Source organism: Triturus cristatus, chromosome 11 (genome assembly GCF_964204655.1).
Source record: "Triturus cristatus chromosome 11, aTriCri1.1, whole genome shotgun sequence".
NCBI lineage: Eukaryota > Metazoa > Chordata > Amphibia > Caudata > Salamandridae > Triturus > Triturus cristatus.
Window position 1 is genome coordinate 931307601 of NC_140594.1, and position 22519 is coordinate 931330119.

At 42.5% G+C, this 22519-nt stretch overlaps 1 protein-coding gene across 1 annotated transcript in view; it reads right to left on the minus strand.

Moving 5' to 3' along the window:
* The window catches only part of POLR2D (RNA polymerase II subunit D), a 60256-nt gene extending 38242 nt beyond the window's left edge, over nt 1-22014 (minus strand). Inside the window, exons 1-2 of the mRNA XM_085634921.1 lie at nt 21843-22014; nt 3135-3315 (exon numbers count right to left, since the gene is read on the minus strand). Coding sequence (XP_085491047.1) covers nt 3135-3315; nt 21843-21912 — 251 coding nt within the window. The 5' untranslated portion in view covers nt 21913-22014. The remainder of the gene's footprint in view (nt 1-3134; nt 3316-21842) is intronic.
* Nucleotides 22015-22519: the final 505 nt, after the last annotated feature.

Genomic DNA, 22519 nt, shown 5'->3' on the forward strand with positions numbered 1-22519 from the left:
AAAACTACATCGCTCAACAGCCTTTGTCACAGGATTAAGAAGGAATGCCCTCTCCTGATTCTCCTCTTTTTTTAGTTGATTGAATACATTCTGTAAGCACGGGCTCATGTTAGTCACTTAAAATTACTCTCTTACATTTTGTCAGGGTTCGGCCTTATGTCCCATTTTATTTAACTTGTATGTACAGGCTCTTAATCTCACAGCAAGTGCTCATTTTCGATACTGCCTGAACCAAGCATGTCTGCGCCGGCTCCCAAGAACGGCTCAAAGAAAGCGATGCCGAAGCTGTCCAAGAAGAACAGGAAGAAGCATCTCAGCACTGTGATATGATCTTAAATCTCTGAGAATTACTCATATGCTGATGATGCACAGCTCCTGCTTGAATTTGATCAAGGCTAGACAAATTACATGAAAAACCTCAAATAATTTGTTCCTGGGAGTTCAATACTGGATGAACAAGAATTTTCTAAAGTTCAATGGAGATAAAAATGAGGTTATTATAGTAGGTGGCAACGGGAATCTCTGGACCGTTGACCAACCCAAGACATTTGGGAGTCATTTTTAGGTCTCACCTGACCCAGCGCATGCGCTGGTCTGGCAAGACTTTTTGTGAGGGCTCAAAAAATGCTACCATGGCCAGCCTAGAGCTACAGTGCAGGTGCGCAGGCACGCGCTTAGGAGCAGACGCTGGCAAACCTCGTCATGCTCACTAAGCGCCCGCAATCACTTTCGCGGCGCCCCTTTGATGTTCTCGTTCAAAGAACATTAAACATCAAAGAACATGTTGTTGTGTTAATGCTTTGCTGCGCCCATTTGACTTACAATATGCTTTCTCTTTCCACAAACTCGATGTTTGTGTTCCTTTATTTTGAGATGCTTTTAGTATTAATGTTTTGTGACTTAAAGAACATTAAGGAAATGTTACGGTGAAACTGGACAACGTTCACAGTGTTTATTTCTGATCGCAGCGGCTGCTTCATGTCCGTTGCACCATTCAGGGAGTCCTTGCGTTGGCGCTTTCATGAGGACATGATGAGGAAGCTGGAAACTTTTGGCACATTCTCTTTAAAAGCACAGCATGTTGGGGACTGGTTAATCGATTAGACCTATGTAGCGCTTTAGATCTCAAAGCGCTATGGTGGGTGCAGCAGTTACAACTCATGAAATATGGGGTGCAACTCACAAGGAGGGGGCAGTTTTGAGTGCACATTGGCTGCAATCGAACTCTTAAGATGATGGGCTGTGTGTATCCATTATCAGCACTCGGTCTTCACTAAGTGATCTCGTTTGTTTTGTTGTTGTGTTAATGCTTTGCTGCGCCTGTTTGACTTACAACGTGTTTTCTCTTTCCACAAACTCGATGTTTCTGTTCCTTTATTTTGAGATGCTTTTAGTATTACTGTCACACACACCCCCCCACAAACAACCACACCTCCCCACAACCACACACACCCACAACTGCACCCACACACACACACACACCACACCAAGCATTGGCATAGCCAATAGGTCTCGCCTTTGGGACCTTATAAGTGTTTAGCCACACAACAGTTGATGTGGTTGCACCAAGGATATTGAGCTGCATAACTAAATACGTAGAAGGTCCCAAAAGCTAGACCTATTGGCTATGCCAATGCTTGTTTTAAATTAGATTTTGTCCATCATTCTAAACATACAAAGGGTCTGGATCAAAGACTTTGGTATACCTTAAACACTCAAACAAATTTGCCCTGATCTCTGTGCTGAGAAGTTGTTGCATGTATCCTCTCACATAAAGATAACTGTAATTTTATCTATAAGGGACTCCCCAGCTCTGCTTTAAGGAAGGTACAGTGACTACAATATTTGGCTGTTAGAAGCATGATTGGTTATAAACATTTGACGATGTCTTAGCTGCCAGAGCAAAACTACGATGGCTAGAGATGAACAAAGGAATCAACCTGAAATGAGCAGGTCTGGCGCACAGTGCCAATTACAAGCTAGGTCCCTTCTTCCTAACACAATTGGTTTCCCCCATTTGACCAGGAAAAGCTCTTCGCTCTAGCACAGCCCTCTTGTTCAGGAACCTATGGTGCAAGAACATATGGGCTGAAGGAAAGTCTTTTTGAGTACTTAGACCTAAAACCTGGCATTAATTGCCCTTGAACATACTATCCATTTGTGATTTTGGTGCTTTTAAAAAGGTTGTAAGAACAATCATCTGGTCCTGATGCCTATTTCAGACTGCCTATTTCAGACTGCCTCCTCATCACAATTACATAGTTCTTGTGCCTTTTGATTTTGTGTATGTCTTTTATTTTTGCTCCTATAGGTAAGATGGTGCGATGAATGTGCGTTTAATAAATAATAATAATTAATACTATAACTGTGTTTGGGGTGGTATCTTAGCCACCAAATATGGTAGGACCTTTGGGTAGGTTATGCATGTTCATAGGTTTATCTACCATACTTTGCTAGCTGTAGATAAAATAACAAATCTTTTTGTTTTGTAATAAACTCCTCTGACTGATGTGGAGCTAAGCAGAAAGAATTTCTCATGTCATACAGTATCTGAGTTCCAAACCATCGACATCTTTATTGTTTATTGAGTAACCTATGACTCCCCCCTCCGTTGGAGAGTCAGGTGTACAGATGGGAGGATCCACCAGAAAAAAGGCCTTGACTGTAGAGGCAGAAGTCCAACACCCCTCATTTGAGCAAATAAAATCTCCCTCAACCCTACTCCTCCAATTGCAAAAGCCCAAATCGTAAGCCCAGCATAAGCTGTCCTAGTGACAACTATGCAAACACTATTCTTGTGACAACAGAATGAGAAATAATATCCTTGGGCGTCAGTTACAGAAGCTGCAGAAGCCACACTTCTGATGCAGGAAAAAGTAGAAAACCCCTTGAAATAGGAGTATCTGTCTGAAAGACAGCAGAAACACAAACTCAATGACCAGTAGCAGAGCCTGCCCCTACTCAGTCTCCACTGAAACAAATAGATTCATCTTTTAGGACACCATCAACTGAAACCCATAATCACACCTCTACTAAAGACCACTCCTACAACATTCACAGTAGCAGCCTCCAAATGAAATAATATCTCGAACTGGGAAGAACATGTTGCAATATATTCTTTGACTCTGACTCACCTGCGCACACTGGCAATGGTCTCTCGATTCTTAAAGCGACTGAAGCGAGCAGTATAGTTTAAGGTTTTCATGAACACTTCGGATAGTTCCTGTTCATCCTCTGCACTCTCATTCTGCTGCTTACGATGCTCCAACAGCATGTGCACTTCGGAATTCAGAAGTGTTTCTGCATTCTCAAACTCTAAGAAAAAATGGATTGTTGGCTAGTGGTGGAAGAACACAGAAATGCTTACAAGAAGGTAAAGAAGAGACTGAAATAGAGGAACTTTAACACTTAGACAGCATATAAAAACAGTATAAAAGGGAAAACTCCAATACAAAGCATGGACAACTAAGAAACCAAAAAGTGGTGTTAAAAGATTAAGGGCCTGATTACGTTGACGGCTTGTTGGTTGCAATCCGAACCGCATCTACTGCTGCGGTCCGACCAACGCATTATGATGCGTGCGGACGGAGGCAGCAGTCGGAGGGTCCGACCGACACAAATCGGAAAAGGACTCATAATCCCTTAAGGACGGTGTTTCCGAACGTCAGGATTATGATGTCAGTTTCCGACAGCCTTTCCATGTTGGCCTTTCCAACATGGAAAGACTGTCAGAAAGCGACCATGGGAGCCCCTAGCAGGGCCCCCTTCCCCCCCGCATGTGGCACTGGCGGAACACCGTCCTGCACCATGTGGAAGGCACCGCGAGGTGCCTGCGACGCGGTGCAGGAATGTTTGAAAACTTCAATTTTTCAATGGGAGCTTGTGCTGCGGGCGGTGTTCGCCCACTGCACATGCTCCCATTGAAAAATTGAAGTTTGTGACTGCACCATGTGCAGTCACATTCAAATAATGCGGTCGAGACCGCCGACCTGAGGTCGGTCGATTCCCAATCCGTAGCGATGTCAGTCGAAGGCAACTACGACCGATCTAATCAGGCCCTAAATGAGGACAGGGAGCAAATATTGTAAAAGAGAAAAAATCATCATCATCATGTCATTTCTAATACATACACAACCCCAAGTGACCCAACAGATTAGTGGAGATGGGTATGGGGCTACAACCGATGAGTACCTAAACCCTTCCTTACCCACTACAAACAGAAAGAACAGTTCTTGTTCTTCATCCACATTCTGTTAATTCTTGTGTGCTGTGTTCATGGTCGTCTCTAAGGGTGGGTGCTGCACTCTTTTTTTTTTTCCTTGTCAACTTCCCTTTGGTTAAATGTTTAATGTGATTAAAACAAAAAAGGCGAGAGTTGATGCTGGGCTTCTCAGACGTGTCACTGCTATTTAAAATAACATTTATTGACAGATCACAAGGGTGGACAAAGGTTGTTCATTCGATAAAACATGGCTCCCTTTCTGTACATAACAAGGCTGATGTAGGGTGTTCTACTCAAGTTTGAAGTACAGGGAGTGTGGCGGTGTCTTTCAGATAAAAAGCTGACTACTGCTGGCACTAGCTTGCATTCAAAATATACTTGTGGTCCTTCCTCATAATTACTAACATTTAAACATTTCACAGCGCTGTAAATTACAGGGGTATTAGCACTACCTGCTTAATTGACTCAAGAAATTGATGAGGTTACATTGTTTGACCTGCATTTATGTTGGTTTCTTTTTCATAAAGGCTGTTCGGCAAAAGTTATTACTAATAGTAAAACAAATCCCGAAACGATGAAATGTTTCTTTTGGTCTGCTGGGAGGTACACATATGGTTAGAGTCAGATTTCAACAGTGGTTACCTAACCGATTAAGCTTCCTTCTTTACTTTCTCATTTTTCTGCTCCATTTCTGTCAGGTCAGGACATATATGTACTTGTAAAAGATATTAGGTTCTACTCTAAAGAGAAAACCTATCCATACCTCAGTGAACATTTCTATTCAGATACTTGGCATCAAGAATCAGATACATATGGATCAGCTACACCAAGACGTAAAGTTGTAACCTTCTCAGAGTCATCTGACTCTGAAAATGAGTCTACTCCTCATCACTCAAATTATGGGCCAGAAAGAGCAGGATATTCACAAGATCATCCAAGAGGTCAGTCCCCTTTTTTAGGGAGACGAGGTCCGCGAAGGGGGCCTTGGAACCCAAGGTATCAGTCAAGGTTCCACACCAATTACAATTATCACGAATACCCGCAGAACAACGCCCAATACTTGGTGACAAGGAATGCCCAGTATTGGCGAACGTAGATGTGATACCCATATTTAATCTATCTAAAAAATCTCTTTCAGACCATGAAATGACACTACTTTCAAAAGGTCTGTCGTTTGTCCCCCATACCAGAATGGATATCTTTGAGATGTTTCAAGATATACACACCTTTTTCAGTAAAATACGGTTGAGGACATTTTTTGAAAACAGACCTAGTTTCACCACTACCGAAGAGAACAAATCAGGCCTTCGCCCAGTATCTATTTTTACCCCCACCCTGGACCAAATTGGCCCAGAAGTAGGCATCTTCGAATCTGCAGTAATAACCAAACTTGAGAATGTTACTAAATTCATCCCAAAAATAAATCCTAATTTACATAAAGAGGAATTAAAAGCTCTCAATGAACTAAAAAAAAAAAAATCTGAAAAATATCACAGTGAAAAGCTGTGATAAAGGTGGTGGTAGTGTTTTAATAGATACGGAGACATACATCTCTAATATGTATATCTTGTTAAACAATCCTATACACTACAGAAAAATCACTGCTGATCCTACATCTAGAGTACAACGAAAAATGTGTACCCTTACCAAAAATGCTGCAGAGCAAGGGATCATATACCAACAGGAAAGTAACTATATGAATGTTGAGGTACCCCTGATGGCTAGTATTTACGGAGTGCCTAAGATCCACAAGGATAGTACTAATCCCCCCTATAGGCCCATCAGTACCACCATAGGGTCAGTCACTGAACATATATCTAAATACATTGATCAAATATTGCGTCTGCACATACCCAAGACCTTATTGTATGTTAGAGACACAAAAGATATGATCCTAAAGATAGAAGGCTTACCCTTTAATGAACACAGAGACATTTTAGTATCATTAGACATTGAGTCTCTGTACAGTAATATCCCACAGTTGGAGGCTCTTACAGCGGTAGAATGGTTCATTTTAACTTATTCTGTTGACTGTGATGTTCCATTTGTCATTGACCTCCTAACCATTGTACTTGATGAAAATACCTTTGAGTTTAATGGTGACCTCTTCAAACAAATCAAAGGTGTCAGTATGGGGGCATCTTGTGCCCCCACAGTGGCTAACATCTATATGGCATACTTTGAACACCAATTCATTTATAATGAAGTGGCACCTTTTTTTGAGTCGTTATATCAATGGTCACAATATATCGAGGACATTCTGTTTATCTATAAAGACAGTCTTGAAAATCTTACTGAATTTCTAAAATGGATCAATCTATGTGACACCAATTTGCGTTTCACAGCAAATATGGGACATCAAAAAATGGAATTTCTGGACATTGAAATTAAAAATGTAGATTAAAACCTTCAGGTGGACCTTTATACAAAACCTACTGCAAGAAACACATTATTGCATTTCTCCAGCTATCATCCGAAATGTCAAAGAGAAAGTATCCCCTTGGGTCCATTTTTACGTCTCCGACGTAACTGTACTAGTGTACATGATTTTGACCTCAGGGCGATCATGATGAAACAAAAATTTATTGATGGAGGTTACCCTAGAACAGAGGTCGTCAAACTGTGGGGCACGCCCCCATGGGGGTCCGTGGCGGCAGTCCCAGGGGGGCCCAAATGCCTCATTAAGTACTTAAGAATGAAGATGGCCTGGAAGAGCGACTTTGCTTATTTTTCGCATTTCCAGGCCGTCTTCATTTACATGACAGTTGAAGAGTTGAGAAAAGTAAGGCAGCTGTGATCCTGAACCTTGGGGGTCGCGAAGTCATCAGCTTGGCTAAAAACAACAAAATATTTTATAAGTATTTTGTTGTATTTACATGTTCAGCAACTGCATTTAAAATAATGCTCAGGCCTACAAGAGGTAAATGAGGTGTTAAATAAATGCAAATTTTGGTTAATGTGATCCCCCAAGATGTCTGTATGAGAACAAAGAGTCACAAAACAGAATCCAGGATGGTGCAGTGCATAATAGTGACATGTGAATTTATAATGTGTTTAGGTCCTAGCATGTAACAGAAAGCAATGTGAATATGTAAGGCATCATTCTAAAATTGAATTAAACACTGTCTAAGATAGGTTGCCACACAATGATTTTGCGTATGTGATCAGGGCCAATGGAATTATGTGGCACGGGAGCACCAAAGACAAATTATGCAGTATAATGCGGCACATTTTTACTAGTAATAATTATTTTGAAATTGTATTCACTTGGTAGTACTGACTAGGCAAAGATTTCACTTCATTAGTACCAATTTAACAGCCAAAAACAGAACTAAGCCTCTGAAAGTTGGCAAGTTTCCCTTTGTGAAGGGCTTCCAATGCACACAAACACGTCACCATGTTTTTAGTAACTTTTTGATCCATTTGAGCTTCAATCAATTTTTTTTTAAATCTGCATGTTATACAGCAGGTGGTGGATTATGTGGCAAATCCATAAATATGTCATGGCTGCAGACTCGCATAATTCCAGCGGCCCTTTATAAGATAAAACAAGTACTTTCAAAGAATACATATTAGTAATAGCTAACCAGACTACATATTGCAGGATTTTTTTATAAGACCATTAAAATTACACTTTTCAAAACTCAACATCCCTACATTGCCTCTAAAAAATAATTATTTTTTGTCATGATGGTGCTTCAAGTTATCCCATAAATTAAATCACATTAGACCCCCCTCCTTGAACTCTCACACAGAGGTACCTCCAGGTCCCCGTTAACATATCTGGGATGGTTGTTTTAAACATGGCAAGTCTTTGCAAAATTAAAACACATGGGCACCGTAGTCCTCATACCCCCTGCCAACATTGGCCTCTGTTTACATGCAGATGTCCTTTCAGGTGAGTTGAGAGGGTACAAGGGAAGGCCCGATCGTCCGGACCCCTGGGGTTTCTGGGTAATGGCCCAGCAGAAAGAGTAAAGGCGTGAAATCCATGGATAGCAACCAAAAGAGATAGACCAGAGGAGGATGCGCTATGTGGAACTGAATTTTTTCATTTATAAATGAGACCGCTTCCCCCTATCCTCAGAGAGATGCCTGAAGAAGGTGTTCAGAAATGAAGGTTCATTTTTCTTTTTTTGGCCATCACTACCATTAGTACAGCAGCTGCATTGGCACTGGTACAATGGTGCGAGGGGCCAATGCACACCAATAATGAGGGTGGCGCTAGCACAAAGGGTGGGAAGTCATTTTCCTTGTTAGCATTAGAGTCCAGATTACAAGCAACGGGGGAGAATGTGGATATTTTCCTCCATTTTTTTAAACAAAGGGGCAGACTGTCTGCTTTGGGTGTCAGACCTAGAAATAACAGCCAGTGGGATGGGCAGAAGAGTAGGTATCATTTGTGCTGCATGGCATCAGGACCCAGGGGTGTGAGGGCCCAACTAAATCCTTATTATTGCTGCTTTACTCATTCCCTCCTTGCAGTAGGGCTCAGTCCACCCTTGCTGTGTCAGTGTTGTTTCCGGCATCAGACAAATGGCCGAAGAGATAGAATAATTTGAGCAGAGGACACACTTTAGCTTCAGGGAGATGGCAGAAAGGAGGGTGGGAGGAGGACTTTAACATGGGGTAGAGAAGACTTCCAGCTTCGCAAGGCAGTAGGTCTCATTAGTGAAGCAAGCAAAGTGGCACTGGGGCCCAAGAGTGTGAAGGGCCCACCGCATCACAATTAAGACTGTCTTATACTTTACAATAAGACATGAGGAGAACATTAGGGATGAGGTGGTTCACACATGGGCGCTAATTTTTTCTGTAAGGGACAGAGAATCTTTTTCAAGAATGGAGTGATGGGCAGATGTGGTGGGGAAGGGGAGAAAGAGACAGAGGGGATCACCTACTATTCATGGCTGCAGCTACCGTTGGCCCAGAAGGCGCAACTGCATTGGGACCCAAGAGCATGAGGACCTCAATTAATGGGAGTAGTGTTTTTTGTTTAGTTTATATGGGTTTGCTCTTTTATACATCCCACAGTTAGTTTGAAGTATGAGCTACTGAAAAAGTGCCCCTGATATTATCTCATAAGCCCCACTCTCTGCGCTCAGTCCTAACCCTCACAATTATCCAAAACGTTTGGTGGGGGGCCCGACTTCAAAATATTTTGGGTAAGGGGAGCTCATAGCAAAAAAGTTTGAAGACCTCTGCCCTAGAAGATTAATAAGAGAGACATACAAAAGGGCCCGTTTTTACGATCGTGACCATCTTCTACAAACTACCACCAAAAAAGATCCTCCTAACTTGGTATGTGTTACTAGGCATTCTCCCCTTAATGAAAAAAATCGACAAACCATCAATGCCCAACGGCACATACTAAATGTCAATACTGAACCAGGTATGGCATTTCCACGACCCATGTACGCACATAAACGCAACAAGAATTTAAAAGATCTTGTTGTTCATTCGAGGCTACAATCTAAAGCACCGTTCATACAAAAAACTATAGGTGGGAGCCATCCCATTACAGGCAATCACAAATGTGCCCATTGTAAAGCCTGTGAAGGTGCTATTATTACAGATAAGCGATAAACGCTGCTGAAAAAATGCTTTTGGCGATGCAGTTCTAAGGGAAATTGAAGGCGAAAATTATCTGTGTGAAAAAAACAACAACCTCAAAGCGATAACAGCACCGGAAAAAACTAAGGTTTAGCTGCAACGATAGCTCCGGGATCAACCTGCCTACCTAACCGCTCACCTGTGCAGGCGGAGGGTTGGGAGAATTGCTGCTGGGCGTACCCGGTACTGAGAGGCACGGTACGTTAGTCGAGGCTGCAAGAGGCACGGTGTGTAGAGCGAGCAGCTTGCCGAAACAACTATGGAAGGGTGAAGGTTGCGCACAGAGAGTATATTGAAACGCTGGCTATCTGTGGACTCACGGAGGTATCACGCTGGATAAAGCTAAGCCGGTAAGCGTATTGCTTAGAGGGGGCTCGCTTAATGACAGAGAACGCAGAGTGCGCTATCACGCTGTAGCTGAAGTTGAAACCGGTCGATAAAAGGACAAATACTATAATTTAACTTCCTGAGGTCATTCAGGACTAGCGATTTGGTGATCAAATCTGGCGATATAATCTGGTGACTGCTGATACAAATAAAACAAAGGGTGAAATCTTTATTATTTTGTCTATTTAACACCGGGCTTCGCTACGTGATCCTGTGACTCTGTGGCTGCTTTTCCTGTCTTCCTGGCCGGGGTTACCGCCGCTTTTTGACTCTTGGCCCCTGTGTTATTTTCGGCGTGTCGGACGGCCGGGCTTGGCTCCGCCGGTGCCGCCGCTGTGCAGGACTTCAACTCCCAGGACTACCTTGGGCAGGACCCTCCGCCTACTACGCGCCCGGAGGCGCATAAAGCCTCGCCTGGTGCCTCGTCCAGCGAGGACGCGCGCGGGACGCGCCGGGCTAAGCGCGGGCAAAGGGCGGGCCGTCTGTGGCTGTCCGAGGCCGGAGGAGGCTGGGCTGGGCCACCCCCCTAAACAGTGTCCGGGGGTCTGTTGGACTTTGATTTACCCACTTATGTGGTAAATATATGTGTTTTGTAGTTTTCGATATAGTCAGTCAAATCGTATTTTTACTGTTATTCTTTTATTTTAAGTATTTGGTTTATTGGTAACTAGTTGTGATATTCATAAGGAAGATTTTGTGCTTATGCTCCTTGTGAATAAATTATGGGGAAACATTGTAAGCCCATCACCGCACGCCTAATGACTAGGCAATTAGCAACTTCGAACCCGCCGCTCCCGAGCCTCACAGCCATTGACAAAATGCTCCAGAAAACCATTGGGGTGGTGGCATCAGCTATTGAAAACACTGAGAGGCGGCTGTCAATCACCCCTGCCATTCCCCCTGTACCGTCTTTAGACGATTGTTCTGTAGACATAGTAACTCAGGATGAGGCGGATGCTATGCCGTTTATGTTGCCTTTTTTACACATTTACCATGTGCCCAGATTCCACTTGATGAGAACGCGCCAGTAGAGGCTGCTCTGCTTACATCCTTCATGGTATCTCCAGTGGCACATAAACCGCGAGCACGGGCTAAGAAAAAGAAGCTCGCCAAAAAAACTGTTAAAATGACAACGCCTTCTTTATCTATTCCTGGTCATTTGGATACTGTTCCCCATCCAGTAACCTCGGGCCCGCCTGTGTGGGTTACCCATTTAATAATTGATTTACAGGCACACATAGAGCAGACTTTAAATGCCCATTGTAAATCTCTGTCGACCAGGATCGACAGACTAGTAACACTGATTAATAATAAAGGTGTAGGGAAAACCCAGCTAAATTCTGCTCTACAAGATCCTGGTAGCTTGGGGGGTTTGGGAGCATCTGATATGAATAGTAAAGTCACCCCACGGGTTTCTTGTATTTCTCAACAACCTATCATACAGGACCCAGTTCAGCTGCCCACGTTGATGTCAACTCAACCCCCAAATGCTCCTGGTCCATCTACCTGTCTTAACATGCCCGAGTTGCTACTAGTCCGGCGCCTGCAAACAACCTTCTATCCCAAAGGCTCTCGGTACACGGGGTCTGGGGGCGGGTAGGCTTCAACCTAACCCGCTTGTGAATTTTGGTAAAAATGGCCTGACTAAATCTCCTTCCTATCCGCAGTTACCCCCCCGAAGCTTCGTCTTACGTGGTGGTGCTTACGGGAGTACCTCCATTGCCCAGTGATAGGGGGGAATCCTACTATGAATTAAAAAATAAAGTTATCTATTGGCTAAGTAACCATAGACCTCTGAATGGAGTAGGTTTGGGGGAGATTTTGTTTGTGTGGAGAGTTTGCTGGTTGGGGACCAGACCTAAAGATATTTGCGGGGATTGTGTTATAATTAACTTCAGGGATCCGAGAGTAGTTGGTCATATATTGGATCATGGAGGGTCGACTAAAGTAGGCTCTATCAATACCTATCATCTGAGGTATTTTTATATGCATCCTCGTATTCTAAGGCCCTCGGATCTATCCTATTTCCATCAAGATAGCCAGGAATAGGACTATAATATTCCGGTCGCCAATACATTTAGTGCACTTAGTTCTGTGGATTGACCACCACCATTGAGGCACGATGAAGGAAGGGCCTTGAATGTGAAAGGGGGTCAGGTTATGGATGGCTGTAGTACGGAGGCAGCCCCTCACAATTTGGTACATGGAACTAGGTTAGGAGCAATAGTTATTCCCCTATCCTCCCAATGTAACAGCCCAGCACGAGGGATAATAGAGTCAGGTACTCTAGACCCAGTAGCATCTCCCTCCTCTGTTGCCTGTGCACTTTTTGAGGACTGTTCCTCTCAAGCAGCGACACGTAGATCCTTAGTAGGGTCTTGGAACGTGGCTGGCCTTGGGTCTAAACTCCCCCATCCAGAGTGGGGAGAGCTTATGGATAGTTATGACATATGTTTGTTTGTTTCAGGAAACTTGGCTACGGTCTATCCCAGTGAGGGTAGGTTATGCGTCTTTCCACACACCAGCGGTCCAAGGAGTCAGGGCAAGACCTTCGGGGGGGTTAGCCATCTGGGTTGCCTCTCATCTTGGTTGTTCAGTTAAGACCATTGATACTCAGTGCCCAGATATTTTATGCTTAGTGCTTAACTTCTCTGCTGGCTATTCGTTGGTAGTACTTAATGTCTACTTACGTCCTTATCCCCTCCAGTTGGGCTTATCGATTTTGGGTGCCTTAAATGCTCTTTTACATTCTCTTCCCCTAACGTCTCACAAAATTATAGGAGCAGATCTTAATTGTCATTTTGAACCCCTTCTTGGGATACCTTCAGTGACCTCGGATGAGGACGAAAATTGTACAATCCCAGACTGTGTTATGTACCCACAAAAACGTTTATTGCCTTTGACCCTTGAGATTAATAAGTTAGTTATTTTACATTCTCTTAGGGCCTGTAATGGCAGACTTCTTCCCGATGTCCCGGGTTCACATACTTTTAATAGACCTGGGAATTGTTCAACAATTGATTATATTCTGGTGAATGTGGATTTTTGGGGCTATCTGGGAGCTTTCTCGGTCATCCCCAAGGCTGACAGTGATCACAATTTATTGACACTAGAACTAGCAGATAATATCGGGGGTCGTAGTGTTTCTAGGGGTTTAATAACAACAAGCAGTGTGAATTTGGTTCTAGCGGCAGGTGGCAGACGCATTAGGTGGGCAAAAATTGTGACAGAAGAGGCTAAATTGGCGGAATTATACCGCCATGTTGCCTGTTCTCTAGCTGAGGTCTCCCACCTCTTGAGTCTTAATGGAGATTTATCCCAGCATTATCTCCTGGGCCTGCAGTCTATTCACAATAAACTCCTTAGCTCCATGGCCAGTTATTTTTATAGTACTACCACACAGAGGCCTAGGATAATCAAGAACGATCACTGGTATAACAAAAGTTGTAGGTTGGCTAAGAGTGCTTTGATTAAGGAAGTAAAGTTGGGCACCCAGTCAAGCATTAGATTGGCGAAGGATAACTATAAAAACCTGATGAAGGAGGCAAAATCCGAGTGGGAGGACTCGAGGTGGTCAAGTATTAAGCTAGCCCTTGAAGCCCGAGATTTCAGGGTATTCTGGAATCTTGTTCGAGCTGGTTCGGCAAGAAGTCCATCTGCAATTATTCCCAACCTTAGCGAAGAGATGTGGCTAGAGTACTTTAAGCCCCTCTATTCGCTTAGTAACTGACTGTGGAATAGACCAAGCAACCCAAACAAATGCTATTGCTATGGCTTATCCGGAACATGTGGACTCGGAGAGCCGAACCTGTACCCTTTTGGAAATCGAGCTGGCTCTCAGTAGTTTATCATTGGGGAAAGCTCCGGGCCTTGATAGGATCCCAGGTGACTTATATCGAAGTGAACAAAAAAGCTGGGCTCCTTACATTTGGGTTTACTTTAATGCTATTTTGCAGGGCCTCGAGATTCCCCAAACTTGGTTAGGAGCTGAAATTATACCTATCCATAAAAAATCTTCCCCCCTGGACCCTGCTAACTATCGCCCTATAAGTTTGATAGATGTTCTACAGAAACTGTTTGCACGCATGCTTTTAACAAGATTACAGAGTTGGATGGAGGAACATCACATCCTAACTTCTCTTCAAGCGGGCTTTCGAGCAAAAGTTTCCACTATCGACCAACTGTTCAGATTACAGTTGGTCTATTGGAAGACGGTTTCTATTGGAGCTGGCAATTTATTTTTGATTTTCGTGGACCTTCGGTCTGCGTTTGACATGGTTCAAAGGGAGAAGCTCTGGGCGTTACTATTGAAGATGGGCGCCCCCCCTTATTTGTGCCATCTATTTAAGCGTATGCATGATGGAACATATGTAAGGGTGAGATACGGGAGAAGCGGGGAAATTTCGGGTCCATTCCCGGTTGAAATTGGTGTGAGGCAGGGGTGTGTTTTGGCTCCAACTTTATTTTCTCTTTTCATCAATGGGTTGATAGATCATTTATTGTGTGCTAGTAATCTGGACTCCCCAAGGTTAGCGGGGCGAAAGATACCTGCCCTAATGTTCGCGGATGACACGCTTTTATTGTCAAAATCTTTTATGGGCATCCAGCGTACATTAGAGGCATCCTGCTCCTTTTGTAAACTAAGGAATCTGGAACTGAACCTACCCAAAACTAAATTTATGGTCTTCAGCTCTAGTCCAGCCAACTGTCCTCATCCTCAGATGGAAGGAATAGTACTAGACAGAATATCTACATTTGATTACCTGGGGGTAACTCTTAATGATAAAATGAAATGGGGGTCTCATTTGGCGAAGGCCAATTTGAAGTTGACACAATCTGGGGGGGTATTTTGAAGGTTTTTAATAACACTCCATCTAAATCCTTGGGCCCCCCTATGGAAATCTATAAATCCCAAGCAAGAGGGGGTGTGCTATATGGTGCAGAGCTCTGGGGCCATTGTAGCATTGCCCCTCTAACTTTAACTGAGAACAGTTTTATTAGGCGGCTTTTGAAATTACCCATGAGTACCCCCTTAACCCCCCTGAGATGGGATTTAGGTCTGGTTCCTATTGATGAGACTGCCCCAAATCGTCCACTCCTGTACTGGAGACGTCTTTGGTCAACACCTGAGCTTGTGAGCTATAGGCAGGACCTTGGTGATCTCTTGTCAAGAGGGAATACGGGGAAAATCCCATGGCTAATGCACATTAAGAACCTGTGTTATGCCTTGGGTAAGGGGGACCTGTGGACGTTACCAGAGGAGTCTTGTGTTTTACAGACCAAGAAATCATTGAGTGCGGCTCTTCAGCATTATCGAATGGAAATATTACTAAATTCTTCCTTGGGTAGGCTTACTATCACCTTTTTGGATATCAAGATCAGTCCCCGTTTTGAATTTTTTTTGGATGTTATCCAGCCTCCATTGGCCAAGAAATTATATATCCAGTTCAGACATGGTTCTCTTCCTCTGAGGGCTTTAACCCATAGGTGGTCCAGCGCGCCCTGTCCAACGAGTTTTTGTCCAGAGTGTGTTGATACTTGTGAGACAGAGTTGCATGTTGTGCTCTTTTGCCCTCTCTACATCAAGGCAAGAGCAAAATGGATTATCCAACTCTGCAAGTCTAGGGGTCTCAGGGATTATAAGGAGGTATTTAGAATCCTCAAATATGATACTACCCCCATGATAGTGTTTGCGATGGCTAAATTCCTTCTTTCCATGTGGTATTCAAGGTGTAAAAAATTGAAAATCGATAGACCATAATCTGCTCTTACTGAGGTGAATTTAGCATTGTAGCGAAAGCGCTTTTAGGTATGAGATTTGTCTAAGGATGGAATGTTGTTCTATGTGTCTACATCTTCATGGATATCACTTTGTCCTTTTATTAATGTATTCAATTGTGTTCTAAATGTTCATTTAATTTTTAAAACATGTTTTAATTCTTGATGGATTGTATTACATGCAAATGTTCATCTTTTATTAATTTTATTGTAAAAATGTATTTATGTCTTTTTATGGTATTATATCGAAATAAAAGTTTTTGACTGACTGACAGATAAGTTTACTTATCAACAAAAGCAAATTAAATTGAAAACATTCACAAACTGCAAAACAGATAATGTCATATCTGTTACTCTGCCCTTGCCACAAAGGATATGTAGGTGACACGTACAATCTCGATGCGAGCTGCTAGCGATATCTTATTTTGTAAACCGGTATGGACCTTGTTTCCTTTCCTCTCGCATTTCGGCTGTAAGTTCCGGGCATTTACTTTTGTATTTTATAGATACAGGCTTGGAATATATGTGACGGTATTTTGGCAATTTGTCTAGATATATCCATGCATCATTTGCCGTTAGTTATAGACATCTACTTTTGAACATTATATATATATACATTTAGTATATTTGTGATGGTATCTTGACTTTCACACTCTTGACATGTTCTTTAGATATTTTTATGTAAAATTGGTATTAGTTTGTTTTGTTTTTCTTACACATATCATTGGCACGTATACCTTTCAGATACCATCTTATACGTATGCCTGATGATAATTTTTTCATTCTTTTTCTTGTTCTAGTATCCAATTTATGTGGTAAAACACTATGGACTGACAGCTCGTCCTCTTTGTTAGGATCCCCCTAAACAGGTAGATATATGTTCCATATACTTTGCGTACAGACTCATAGCAGGGTGGATTTTTGTTTTTTCTGTTATTAGTTTGCATTTTTATGTATTTTTTGTTTTTAGTTTAAAGATTCAGCAGCAGTAAGAGAGGACTCTTTTACTCGTGTGCCCACCAATATATCAAGGTATTGGAATCATATGCATAATAATCCCCTGCCTTAATATGCAATGGCAGTGACATAAATAGCAATTGGAGGTCTTTTCTCATCATTATCTTTCCTCACTTCCTTTCCTCCCCCCCCCCCCGCCCTTTCTTCCCTGCCCTTGTGTTTCACTATTATCATTTCAGATTAACTAGATGACATTCATGAACTCACATCTACCCGATAATTTTAAAACGCTAATTGGCTTTTGCAGAATGCAATTTGAGTGACAACCGGCATCATTCACAGTTGTTGCACTGTAAATATTTATTTCATTCATTCTTAGCACACCATATATGTTACTCTCTAATTAATTTTTTTGGGGGGGCACTAATCTAGCTCCTAATTCATTTTGGTTATTCTACCTTTTTCCAGCATTCTACTGAAAATAGAATACAGTCTTTTTCATGTCTCCGTGTTGTGGTCATTTTCAAATACAGTCACTGGTAAGAGATGATCTTATTAGTTTCCATACAATGTTGTTGATACATTTTGGGTTATAGCTTGTGGTAGCTGCACACACAGTAAATCCCAAATAAGATTTATTGCTTAAAGTTTTCTGATTCCTCACGTCTGTATACAAGGCTTGTGTTTGTTATTCAAAAAGCATGTGAGCTTTTATTAAATTTTTGAACTATCCAAGAACGTAATTAGTCATTGTCATTCAATTTGTGAAGGTTTAGAATAGTGACACTGGTGTTCTTAGTTTGAAATATATTATCATTACAGAGCACAACATTCGGTGGTGGAACTCCTGAGGAAGGCAGAGGTCTGCCGAAACGCGCATAGAGCTACATTGGAAACCACCTTAACAATAACGATGTGTCCATAGAACTATCTTGCTACATCAATTGCAATCTAAAATGTTGCTTTGTTATAGATTATGTACATTAATATGAACAACAGAATGAAGTATGAATGTGTGAGGTATGATTGCTAGCTAGAATGTTGTGTTTTTTCATTTGTGCAACATTTGTTCTCTTTTTATATTTTTTATAATGATTATTAAATCCTAATAAATTGCTTTTTGTATTTTTCTAGCTTCCAGTGTCACAAGTGTCTTTTTGTGACATGTATTGAGATTTGCATTAATTTTTGAAGTTGTCCTAGATTATTCACATTACATATATGTACTTGTGCTACATTAAAACAGTACAGCAAACAGCACCACAGAGTGCACCCACTGCCTCATGCAATAGGACCTGTTTGGCTTGGTTCTTTTTTTATAGTGTCCTTTTCAAATTGTCCTTCGGGCATAGACTTTGTGCAAGTGATGCTTCTCACTGCAGGTAGCACTGGAAGGGTCTCTAAATGGGTGTAGGTGATGGACTCCTGAAGCAGCGATAAATGGCAGGCAAAAGGAGAGGCCTGGCCTAGAAACGTCTAACCCACCGAAACAACAGAAACTGAAGCCCCACTCTTCACCAATACCATCCACCAAACAGCAGAGCTTATGAATAATTAATCAGCAGCCCTTTACTAACAAAGCCTTCATGGGATTTCTAAAGGCAGCCCTCACTATATTCTCCTCACTTCAGTCCCTGGGTCTCTTTTGTCCAGCCACAGAAATGTAGGAAACACTTTTCCCCTGTCTGGGGAAGCTGACCTCACTCCTATTTTGTGCCATGCTGAACTAGGGGTATCCAAAACAGATCTCACTGTGCTTTTGAAATTAATGTCAGAGAAACTTTGGGGTGAACAACAATAGACATCCACTCCAGCATTTTCAAAATGAACTGTTTGATGCCTGTATTATGTACCCAATAAGATTATCTCATGTCACTTTGATAATGAGGTTACTGCTTCATTAAATAATTTCCTAAAGCTCTTGATATTCCCTACATATTGGTCAATCCATTACTTTTTACTTCCAAACTCTGAGCAGATAAGCTGTGTTAGATAAAGATGTGATCTAGACGTACGCCTAAAGCAGATAGGATTGCCTGAATCTAGTGCTTAGCTAAAAAAACAAATACAGCGCTATGTCACATACAATGTCTTTTTCTACAGTTTGCATCCTCAGATTAAGTGTTAACACAAAAAGCCTCCTCTATATTCCTAAAACCCTGAATGAAATCTGACTTTACTTAAAACTTCTGATTGTTGCCTCTTTTTCTTTTGAATGACCTGCTCCTTATTTTCCATCCTTTGCATGCTTTCTCCCTCCGAGCACAGCCTACTCCTAAGTCACATGTATATTTGCTTTAATCTACATTATTGTATTTCTGCATGTTGCACACACCTAGTTTCAAAAATCACAACCTCTCTTTCTTTGAAAGTCAAATCCAGGCAACTTAATATCTGATTTCCTTTACCTCATGGATCTCATCTATTAATCTAACCCAACATTTGTATGAACTCACATACCCCCACTAATGATCACATCAAACTCCTATCAATTTAAAGTACAACAAAATAATACTTGAGTCCGTGCCGGTAAGGGTTTCCTTGAAAGCACAAGATTAATCCCAATAACCAACAACTTTGGATTCTGGAGCAGCAATCATCAATGACTCATCAGTGATAGTACAAGCTATACAAATGCAATTAAAATACAATGGGGAAATAAGGGTGTTCTACAGCAGCCTACTGAAAATGGTTCATTTTACTGTATTAATCTACTAATGTTTGACCAAATGCGTTAACAGTTTTCCACTATAGGGCCTTAACGCATTCCAAATGTAGTCTAAATAAACTATGACATAAAAAGCATGCATATGAGAAAGCAGTTTATCATTACTTGGAACAGAGGTGGGAGAACGACAGAAGGCTCAAGCCAGGAGTCTCGACTTGCTCAGCTCGAGGTCCTCTAAGAACCTTGAGCTCAAGAGGAGCCAAGTCTTCATGTGGCTACTGAATACTGCCCATGATCTTACCTAATGCTTCAAGCTCCTACTCCCGTCTGCAGCACAGGTGCTGCTCAGAGCTGGGCAATGGATATGGGTAGAGAGTGTACTATGGGAGTGCTGTGAAATAGTTCACAGAGGAACGTTATGATAGTGTTTTTTCAAATGGTTCCTCTTCAAACACTTTCACAGGACTCTACAAAATCCGGAGTGCGTGTGAGCTCTAAGACTACTGCAAGCCTTGCATTTCAATTGTGTTGTTGTGTGAAGTAATGAAACTCCGTTGGATCGCCCAGACTTTCAGTTTTGCTTATGGATGCCAAACATGATATTGCTGCCCTCTCACAATGGCGTCGGTGGTGGATTGGTGTGCCCTGCAGGAGGGACCGGTTTACGAGGCTAGGGGTTGTACCCTCAACCACTTCCCCGAGTATGGGGGAAGTGGTTGGGCCAATGAATCTATGGTACTGTTCGAGGGTGGGTATGCAACTGTAATTGGTGCTTTGAAATGGTGTAATGTATTCATTATGCGTAAACGCTTTGCAATTACACTGTGTGATTTTCTTTGCTGACCAATGTGTGTACTATTGTTCTTTCATGAATAAAATCTGTTAATCAAAAAATCAATTGTCTCCTAGTTCAACATTTCCAACTAGTCCACAACTTGAGTTTCAAATGGCATGGCCAAGGGACTGCCCTTACCGGGGAAATGTTTTAGGCCCTCTTTCACAACACAGTTTTTTTAAGCACATTTCAGTGTAGTAGTAACGCTGTAACTAGATGTGAAGTATCCTAGTTGCATGAGTAATACATACTCACTGTTCTAGGTCTTGTGGTAGTAAATGGTTAAAGGCAAGAGCTCGTGGTACCTACTGATGTTTAACACTGGTATTTCAAACCTTAGCCTTTTTCATTCTATTTGGATACCAGAGAGGTCTTAGTTTCATACAGGCCAACAAACCAAATTCAGGTGGGAAACTCCCGATTTTCTAAGTCAAAATAGCTTTATTTTAGCTTTCTCCCGCATGCAATTGCCTCTGCTTCAATATGTTATTAGAGAAAATGTATTCCCTCGATTTATTTTCGAAATCTACCACTTTCCTGTTCTGAAATGTTGCCATATATGTAATTTTCTAAACTTGGTTCTCAAAAGTTGCCATATCGAGCAGTAAAAGCTTCATAAGTACGGTATGCAAACACGCCAACCCTCCCGCTTCAGGCGGGAGACTACCGATTTCAAGGCTAGTCTCCCGCCTCTCGATTCAAGAATCCAGAAACCCGATTCCTCGGGGTTTCAGCTGACAGGGCTTGGTATTGTGTAACGTGCTAATTCTTCCAGCAATAGTCAGAGTGGCGATGCAGGGGCGAAAAACCAACAGAGCCTCATTAACAAGCGAATGGTCTTTTAAAGACCTGTGAAGTACTCGGGGCGGCTGTGTGTGCCCGGAAAGCTGTTTCAGCCCGGGCTGCCAGAGACGAGGGGGGTTGGTGTATGCACTGCCAGCAACCTGCCAGGCCAGTGCACAACACTTGCATCACTCTCTCTCTGCCTGCCATTGCGCTCCATGCTTCTGAAAGGTAAAACAAAACATATGCATTTGCGTTTCAAATGTCCGATCCTGCAGCAGCACGCTTCCAAAGCCCATGCATGACAGTAACCGGATTCAAGTCCCATTCTCCCGATTTTTTTCTAAAAAATCTCCCACTTTGCTCTTCTGAAATGTTGGCATGTATGGGTATGAGAACTCACGTACATTATTAGCATTCACGCTTGATAAATATAATCTCTAGACGAGTCACAGCATTTCAAATGTCCTGTCTCTGTAGGAAACTTAAAACGATACCCTCCCTCCCTCCTCGATAGTCGCACAATGTGCGTGCTGGCAACCCTAAGGGAGTGAGTCTATGTGGGGTAGCAGGTTTCTCAGGAAGGCGGATCTTAATCTTACCTTTGGGGAAGAGGAGCTGCGACGCGTCCTCTTCTATATCTCCAGGTTCGCCGCTATTCCCGGAAGCCATCTATCGCCTTCGTTGCCCACACTGCACACGAGTTAACTGTTTACGGAAGGGCCATGCCAGAAAACACAGAAGCAGAGCTGAGCGTCATCAAAGAGCGCGCAGTTGCTCCAGGAAGGGGCGGGAAGATTGAGAAAAGAGGGCGGAGGGAGCACGGGGTGGAGTTGGGGGACGGACATTAGCCGTGCCAGGATTGGAAAATAATATAGTGTGATGAAGAGAGAAACAAACTGGTGGATCGGTGGGTTTTTAAACAAATTTATTTGCAATTTTATATAGCGCGAACTCGACCCGAAACTACTCTTGCGCTTTACACGAGCACCAGACAGTTACTCACGCAAGGAACATTCATTTTTGGTGGGCACAAGGGAGATTGAGTGATTTGCCCAGAATCACAGGATTTTGAGCGGACGCCGAGACTCGAACCTGGTTCCCTAGCTTCGAAGTCGTGCTCCAAAAAAGATGTGGTCTGACTGCTAGATTGCCGACTTGCAGCTGGGAAACCAAGGTTCGAACCTCGGGGTCCACATCCTGTGATTCTGGGCAAATCACTTAATCTCCCCGTGCCTACCAAAAATAAAAAAAATTGTCTTTGTGTAACGTAATCGGT